Source organism: Trichechus manatus, unplaced genomic scaffold, assembly GCF_000243295.1.
Source record: "Trichechus manatus latirostris isolate Lorelei unplaced genomic scaffold, TriManLat1.0 scaffold00006, whole genome shotgun sequence".
Taxonomy (NCBI): Eukaryota; Metazoa; Chordata; class Mammalia; order Sirenia; family Trichechidae; genus Trichechus; species Trichechus manatus.
Genome location: NW_004443942.1, coordinates 585,284 through 594,822, shown reverse-complemented (window position 1 = coordinate 594,822; position 9,539 = coordinate 585,284). Strand labels below are relative to the sequence as shown.

Here is a 9,539-nt window from a genome sequence, read left to right as displayed (position 1 = left end):
GGGTTACCGGTTGTTCTGTCTCCTGCTGGGAGCTCCGTGAAGCTGCTTTCTCATACCTCCCATTCACTGATCTCCAATAGGAGGCCAAGATGGTGGATCTGTGCTGCGGTAGCTGATAGGGGACCTCTGTATGTATCTCTACCTGCTGTCTGTTCTCAGTCAGTTTCTTATTCCATTCGGTGCTTGGCTGAGTTCTTTATCTCTTCATTTGACGCTTAGGGTTTCAGGATTGATGTGTGACTGTTTGACTTAGTTTTTCTGATGTTTGCTGTGGAGGGATGGCGTGGTGCTTCTGACTATAGCACCATGTTGCCCAGAAGTCCATTTATATATCTTTTTTGGTAAAATGTCTGTTCAAATCTGTACGTATTGAGACGATCATATACTTTTTTCTCTTTAAATTTATTAATGAAGTAATTATATTAATAGAGATTTTAATGTTGAACTGTCCTCGCATTTTGGGATTAAACCTTCCTTGGTTTATTATACTTCTGTATTTAGTTTGTCACCACTTTATTTAGTATATTTGACTGTAACTTTTTATTTCTTTTGTGCTACACTTGTCTGTTTTAATGTTAAGGATATACTGTGATGGTGGTGTTGTTAGTGGTCGAGTCATTTCTAACTTACAGTGACCCTATGTGTGCAGAGTAGAACTCTCCATAAGGTTTTCAAGTCTGTGACCTTTTGGAAGCAGATTGCCAGACCTGTCTTCTGAGGAACCTCTGGGTGGGTTTGACCCACCAACCTTTTGGCTAGTAGTCAAGCACTTAACCATTTGTGCCACCCAGGGATCTAGGGTTATGCTAGCCCCATTAAAAAAACTAAAAAGTTTTCACTTTTTCTATGCTCATGAACTATTTAAATAATGCTACTGTTGTTATTTGCCATTGAATCAGCCCCTAACTCATGGTGACCCCATGCACAACAGAATGAAACACTGTCAGGTCCTGTGCCATCCCCATGATTTATTGCAAATTGGACCGTTGTGAGCCATAGGGTTTCCATTGGCTGAATTTTGAAAGTAGATCACCAGGCCTTCTTTGGTAGTCCATCTTAGTCTGGAAGCTCCGTTGAAACCTCTTCAGCATCATAGTAACACACAGGCCTCCACTGACAGATGAGTAATGGCTGCGTGCATGAGGTGCATTGGCTAGGAATCAAACCTGGGTCTCCTGCATGGAAGAGGAGAAATCTACCAATAAGCCACTACTTCAATATTAGAAACCACCATTTAAGTAATAGAAATCATCTATGCCTTAGTGGTTTGATGAAATCTCCCCTTAAATTTTTTTTTTTTTTTGGTTGTGCCCTTTTAGGGATAGAGTTTTTATTATGTTTTCAGTTTACACACTAGGTAATTCAAGTTTTCTACATACATTTTCATGAATCAGTTTGAGAATTTATATATTCCTAGAAGATTGTTCTTTACATTGAGATTTTAAATTTTATTGGTGTATATATGCATATTTTATTCACTTATAATTTTCAGATTCTGCTCTATACCTGTGATTATATTCCCCTATTAATTTCTAAAATTTTAGAAGGCAGTATGATGTGGTGTTAGCAATATGGTCTCTGAAGTCACCTGCTAACTCAGGAATCCAGCTCTGCCAGTTACTAGCTAGGTAACCCTGGACAAACAGCTTAACTGCTTTTGTGGCAGTTTCTCCATCTGTGTAGTAGGAATTATGTCATTCATTTATAGAATGTTTTTTTGAGGGCCTGCTTTGTGTCAGACAGTATTGTAGGTATTAGGGATACAACAGTGACAAAACAAGATAAAAAAGTAAAATATCTCATATGTTAGAGATAAGTGTTAAGGAAGAAAAATAAACGGGAGTGGATAGGAAGTATTGACAATGATAATATCAACTTTCTTGTTAGGTTAATGAGAGAATTAAATGAGAAGATATATGTAAAGTGTTTAGCACAGTGCTTGGCACTTGGTGCTCAATTTTTGCTTTTGTAGTTGTAGAAATAATTTTCTCTTGATCAGATTTGTTACTGATTAGTATAGTTCATTGGGCTTTTCAAACAACCAGCTCAAGTGTAATGTTATTTGGTTTGCTTGTTCATTAATTTCTACTTTTATCTTTCTAAATTCCTGCTTTCTTTTGGTTTATTTTTTAACTTCATAAGTTGAATGTTTATTTATTTTTAGCCTTCTGGTTTCTTAATAAATGCATTTAAGGCTGTATATTTTTCTTCTTTGACCATTTCTTTTGCTAGACAGTGTTCTAATTGACATTCGTTTCTTAATAGACTATAATTTTAGTTTTAGCCTTCTTCTTTAACTGAAAGATTATTTAGAAGTGCTTTTGGATTTTTGTAGATAGTTGGGTTGAGTTTGAGTATGGGCTCTTGTGAATGTGTGCTAGTTTTCCCTAACCTTTTGTTTTTTCTATCTGGTCATCTTCATTGTAGTGGGTAATTGTGGCTTATAGGTTTCCAACTTTCAGGAATTGACTGACATTGTCTCTGTTATTGATCAATTTTTATAAATATTTTATTGAGTATTCAAAAAGTATGTATATTCTTCTTTTATTGACCATAAAAATTTCTGCGTGCCATCCAAACTCCCTGAGGGACTGAATTGCTGGGTGGAGGGCTGTGGGGACCATGGTCTCGGGGAACATCTAGCTCAATTAGCATAACAGAGTTTATAAAGACAATGTTCTACATTCTACCTTCGTGAGTAGCGTCTGGGGTCTTAAAAGCCTGTGAGCAGCCATCTAAGATACTCCACTGGTCTCATCCCTTTGGGAGCAAGGGAGAATGGAGAGAAAAGGATACAAGGAAAAGATTAGTCCGAAGGACTAATTGTCCACAGCTACCAAGGCCTCCACCGGACTGAGTCCAGTACAGCTAATGGTGCCCGGCTACCACCACTGACTGCTCTGACCAGGATCACAACAGAGAGTTCTGGACAGAGCTGGAGAAGGATGTAGAACATAATTCTAACTCACAAAAAAAAGACCAGATTTACTGACCTAAAGGAGACTGGAGAAACCCCGAGAGTATGGCCCCCAGACACCCTTTTAGCTTAGTGGTGAAGTCGCTTCCAGGGTTCACTGTTCAGCCAGGGATTGGACAGCCCCATAAAACAAAACAGGACTAATGAGGCACAGCAGTCCAGGGACAAGGACTAGAAGGCAGGAGGGGACAGGAAACCTGGTGATAGGGAATCCAAGGTTGAGTAAGGACAGTGTTGACGTGTAGTGGGGTTGTTATCCATTGTCATAGGGCAACATGTGTACTAACTGTTTAATGAGAAACTATTTTGTTCTATAAACCTTCATCTAAAGTGAGAATACCAGCATAACTGGAAGAGCGTAGTCGATGTCACTGAACTGTGCATGTAGAAATTTTTGAAATGATGTATTTTTGCCTATGTATATTTTCACCAAAAAAAAGAAAAAGTCAAGAAGGGAGAGGGTTGACATGTTGTGGGGTTGTTAACCAATGTCATAAAACAATATGTGTACTACTATTTAATGAGAAACTATTTGTTCTATAAACCTTCACCTGAAGTACAATTAAAAAAAAGAAAAAAAAAATCCAGCCATTATTAAAAAAAAAAAAAAATGTAGTTAAAAAATGAGATACCTTGAGAAGTTTGTTCACTTTTTTCTCAGTGTAATTTGTGCTACCTTGAGAAGGTTGTTTAAGGGAATCCCATTGTGATCACTTTGTAAAGCTAGGAGCACAGAATAGGGGAGTCAGGAGTAGTAAATGGACCCTAGTCCTTACCCTGTGACTAACTGGCTTTTTGATCCACTCGTGTTGTAGGAGCTCTCTTTGTCTTGGTTTCTCATTTAGAAAATGTGGAAAATAATTCATATTCTGTCATAGGAGTACTGTGATGTTATTATTGTTAGTCTTTTGCTAAAGTGATTTATAACCATTTATCTTAGTTTTTCTGTGAATCCAGATTTCCACATATTGGGCTTGCTTTAAATTATATTCACTTAAGGCATTCATTCAGTTCTATTTTTGGAAAAGGACCGAGGTATTGTTGTCTTCTACACAATCTTTGCAAAATCATTTCTTAACAATTTCAAAGGAATAAAGAGTAGTGCATTTAGTTACACAGTTTATGCCATCGTTCCATTAGAACCTAAATGATAGGAGTGAGAATACAGTGACATCAGTTGTTAAGGCCTGTGCATTACTCATTTAACATCTACTGTTGCTTCTTTTTTTCCCTGTAGGGGAATAAATTACAGCACATCAGCACATTTTTCATACTTTGTGTTTAAGCATTTAGAAGTCCTTTATTATTAATATTATTTTATTTCTGCTTGTTTGGCAGCCCCTGAAGTTATCAATGCCCACGACTATAGCCAGCAGTGTGACATTTGGAGCATAGGCGTCATAATGTACATGTTGTAAGTAGCCTGCTAAATGTACAGTTTAAAATGAATGGATAGTCTAACAGTAGGATTACATAGATGTTAAATTAAAACTAACCAATACATTTTTTTTAGCAATACATTTTTTAAAAATTGATTTTAAAACCAATTGGGAAGTGATTCTAAAAGCTCTTATTAGTTGTCAGGTACATCTATTAGGTATTTTTTTTAAAATACTGTAAATTTATGACTTGCAGCTTTACTCTTCTGTTCACCTATAAATGCAACAATGCACTGTATGGCAAGAGCAAAGGGAAAACCTTTCCCCAATGCCTTCCTGATCTCTTGCTACAACTCAAAACCTTCTGTGTATTTTCTCAAGAGATTCATTCATAGCCCGTCAGGTAGAGGGAGGCCTGAGACCTGTCACTAGAGCTACTCCTGTGGACAGGGCATATGTGGGAAGTGGGCATCAACTAGATAGAGGTGCAGCCCAGGATCTAGGGAGTATTTAGAGTTCCTATTTCTCTTAATGCTACTGAAAACCTCAGTCATCCTTGCTCTTCCTTCTCCCTCAGGCTCAAGATAGAGTTAAGCCTCATGTCCTGTTCATTTTTCCTTTGAAATGGCCTCACCTGTTGTTTCATTTCTCTTCACCCTTATCATTTCTCCTTGTGGTCCTTTTTCTAGAATATTTCAGTGCCTTTCTTACGGTTCTCCCTGCCTCCAGTCACCCTCCCCAGTCCGTCGTTCACACTGCTGTGAGAGTTGTCTTTCTTAATCACAAATATTAATACTACTTTCCTTAATCACAAATATATATTCTACTTTCCTGATTAAAAACCTTTGATAATTCCCCCTTGCTACAGAAAAAAGTCAAAGTATTCTGGCGTAGCATGGCATACCAAGTCTTTTGTGACCCAGCTCCAGCATGCCTTTCCAGTATTCTGGTTGGACATGTGTTCTCATGCACCAGCCCTGTGCTGTGGCCACTCTAGGCTACCTTCGTTATGCAAACACACTTGCATTACATGCCTCTGGGTCTTTGCTCATGCAGTTCCTTCTACTTAGAATGTTCTTTTTCTTTTCTAAAAACCTCTCTCCTGGATGGGCCCAGCTCATATGTTAACCTCTTCTATTTCCCTAACTCCTACCCCACCCCAGCAGAATTACTATGTTAGTATGTCCTTCCCACACTCCATAGAGGATTTAAGGAAGCTTTAAAAAATGGATATAACATAGTAACATTCAAAGAAAAACAAAGTAATAAACAAGATGAGATAGGATATTTAACCAGGAAGATTTGCACATATGTAAATTTGATAGAATTAATTTCCCACTTTTCTGTGTTCTCATAGCACTTGTTTTAACTGGATTATAATTTTGTAATATAATTATGTGTATTGTGTCTGTTTTCTTTGCTCTAAATTTCATGAAGGGCAGAGATCTTGCATTATTCATCTTTGTTCCCTAGTATCTGGTGGGCATGTAGTCAGTGCTCAGTATATATTTGTTAAATTGAATTAAAGCGAATTGTCTAAGAGATATTCTGAAAAGTTAGTGACCATTGTTCTGCCTCATGGTGAATATGCACATTTTTATGTTGATGCAACATTAGTTTTATGGTCATATTGAAGATTTCACTATACACTGCCTTTTCCAGATCATTTCTGAATATTGACATTACAGTAGTTACATTTTCACAGTTCTGTGAAATGGAATACACAGGCAGTAGAAATTGGGTGATGTGACTCTAGCTGTAACTCAGCTGGTCCACACACATCACTGCTTAGATTGCATAAAGTATAAATGTATTCCCAAAATTTTTGATCATTGTTTTGTGCTGATTAGAATTATAACACATATCTGAGCCTTAGTCTTTAATTAAAATATAACTGTTTTAAATTAGTATTTTATAATCTCAAGGCATTCTAGACAACACAAGTCAAATATAATATGTGCAGTCTAATATGACACATTCATGTGATGTTTGCCGCCTTCTGCTTAGTTTGAATCTGATAGTGTATTACATAGTCTAAAAACCTTTCTCTTTTTAAGGATATCAGTTTAAATTTTCTGCTTCAGAGCATCATAATGACATCTTCTTTTCTTTACAGTAGACCTTTACTGAGCTAATCAGTATGCATTTGTTAATCTGTCTAAGCCCAGTGGTTTTACAGATAATTTCCTTCACCAAGAGCACAAACCTAATTACCTTCTTGGGGGGTGAGGGGGTTATTTGCTTGTTTACCAGTTATCCCTGATTCATTTCTACTTAATCGGACAATGATAACATACTTTCTCAAGGTGAAATTAACGTTAATACTCTTTATGGTTACTCTCCTCTGCTGTTTTGATTCCTATGGATGCAACAGAAAATAATAGGAAGGCTTTAAGAGGTATTTTTCATGTCTTGGTTCCCTTTTCTGGATATGCAGAGAATTGTTGTCATAAAATTTTATATTCTGCTGATTGACCAACCATTAGATACATTTATGAGTAAGTAAAATTGCAAAGGAAAGAAAAAAGTGGAATTTCAAAAACGTAGCCCTTAAGCTATAGTTGCATGGTAGGCAATGCAGGAGCAGCTAAGAAATTGGTAGATGTGCATATCCCTGGTTGATAACAGGCTCAATGAGCTGGGCTTTTGCTGGCCTGTACTTGTTAGAATAGATAGTAATTGTCCATAAGGTCATTTTTCTGGCTTTTTTGTTTTCTTTGGCTTTTTTTTTTAACTGCATTTTAAAACTAAACAATAGTGAAGCAATAGGCTGAGAAGAGGGTTAGAATGTGCTAGAGAAATAAAAATACAGTATTAGAATATGAGTTTGTAGAACAGTTTGATAAATACTGCTCCCTTAACAAGAACCTATTGGTAATTGAAAAGCTTTATTGTCCAGCCTCATTTGAGAAACTACTGGGATGAAAGCAACTTTTTTCCCTAAAGAAAGTTATCACTATCATCATTATCATGAAAAATATTTATCAAATTTAGACTTATTCAGAAAATGTTCATGGAACAGATTTTTAGAGAACTTAAGGAAAAATATAACCAAAGAAAATCAGTAAAAAATTAACTTTTAAAAGACTTAGAGATCATTATACTTATGTATACAATATACTAGCAGTTTGGGCAGTGTAGTTGAATAATGCCATTTTATTCTTTCAATAATAAAATGGAAAAAAATATAATCCTGTGAGCTGAGGAAAAGACGTGCAGAGTTGCCTCTGTGGTGAGTCCAAGTCCAACTTCTGTCTGGTGGTCATTGGAAAATGTTGTGTGTACAGGGTTGCCCTCAGATGTGGGGTTGGCAATAATGGTGATGGCTAACATTCATTGAATGTGTTATGAAGAAGTGAACTAAGCTTTTAAGTACATCCTTGTAGTTTGGCGTGGATCACCTATTGAAGAAGTAGTTTCACAGGCTTGCCATGCTCTTTGTGAAGTACAGTATAGTACTTTCTTTGAAAAGATTTTAAAGCACAGAATTCCTGTATTATAGAATATACAAAGAAGTCTGTGGCTACTCTATATGCACTACTCATTGTTTTACCTATGTTGGCCATTATGTATACTTAAGATTTTTAGTCTTCCAGACTGAAGAGTCAAATCCTTCATCTGATTTTCCTCATCTCGATCTTTATTTTATATACCACATTTAAGGAATATTAATGGCTTTGGGCTACGACTCAAAGCCTATAGACATTCCCAGGGTTATTTTCTTGGTTTATTCTTATTATTACTAACACTTGTATAGTATTTTGCAGTTGGTAAAACTCCTCCATGGTCGTGGTTTCATTAGACTCTGGTAACTCCGTGTATTTTTCCATTAATCCAGTTTGAATTATGTACCTTAAGGCATTACCTTACCTTTGCTCATAATGAAGTATATCTCTTCTGTTATCTGCCACTGTTACTGTGTACTTAAACTTACACACCTTCCTGTATCTTAACCCCATATAAATTTAGTGTTTCCCTACCTGGAAGAATTTTGGGTCTTTTGAAAATCTGGAGGTTTCAATGTATAAATTTATACTGCCTCAGCTAGGTCGTCTCTCCCCGTGTTGAGATAAGAGCCTAGCACTGATTTTAGAAAACTCTGCTGCTTCCATTTCTACATCCAGAGAAGTACCCATCTCTTCCTGTCTTTTACTTAAATTTGAAGCACCTCTACCTCCAAGTCCTGTAGAAACTTAATTAAAAAAAAAAAATTTTATTGTGTTTTAGGTGAAAGTTTACACAACAATTTAGGTTCCCCTTTAGCAATTTTTATACAAATTGTTCCATGCCATTAGTTACAGTTTTTACAATGTGTCAGCATTCTCGTTGTTTCCATTCTGTTTGTTCTGTTTTCATTGATCTAGCATCCTTTCCGCTCCTTGCCTTCTCATCTTTGCTTTTGGGTAAATGTTGACTGTTTGGTCTCATATAGTTACTCACAGCTGATATTGTTTATTTTATAAGCCCATCTGTTATTTGACTGAAAGGTGACTATAGAAATAGCTTCAAATCAAGGTTGAAAGGTTATCTTAGGGTGATAGTCTCAGGGGTTCCTCTAGTCTCTATCGGTCCAGTAGGTCTGGCCATATTTAGGAATTTGAATTTTGTTCTACATTTTTCTCCCATTCTATCTGGGACCTTCTATTGTGTTGCTGGTCAGAACAGTCAGTAGTGGTAGCTGGGTACCATCTAGTTCTTCTGGTCTTAGGTCAGAGGAGGCTGGAGTTTCTGTGGGCTGTTAGTCCTGTGGACTAGTTTCCTCTTTGAGCCCTTGATTTCCTTCATTATCTTTTGCGCTATATGAGTAGAGACCAATAGTTGTATCTTAAATGGCTGTTTGCAAGCTTTTAAGACCCCAGATGCTAGTCACCAATCTAGGATGTAGAACGTTATCTTTGTGAACTATGTTATGCCAGTTGACTAAGTTATCCCCCAAGACTTTGGTCTCAAGCCTTCTAACCCAGTAAACCAATTCCACAAGTTGTTTGAATATGTCTAGGAAGCCTCCGTATCTGTGCCCCTATGTGGTTTGTTACATGTGTGAATATATATGTAACACACGCATATGCCTGAAGCTTAATTTTTTTTTCCTTTTTTTTTTTTATTGTACTTCAGGTGAAGGCTTACAGAACAAATAGTTTCTCATGAAACAGTAGTACACATATTGTTTTATGACATTGGTT

The 9,539-nt window shown here is 36.6% G+C and overlaps 1 protein-coding gene across 2 annotated transcripts in view; it reads left to right on the top strand.

The window, feature by feature from the left end:
* Nucleotides 1-9,539, top strand: part of STK33 (serine/threonine kinase 33) — a 70,687-nt gene that overhangs the window by 22,690 nt on the left and 38,458 nt on the right. For both annotated transcript variants that reach the window (XM_023736545.1, XM_004369619.1), the window contains exon 8: nucleotides 4,316-4,391. In XM_023736545.1, the coding sequence (XP_023592313.1) occupies nucleotides 4,316-4,391 (76 nt within the window). The remainder of the gene's footprint in view (nucleotides 1-4,315; nucleotides 4,392-9,539) is intronic.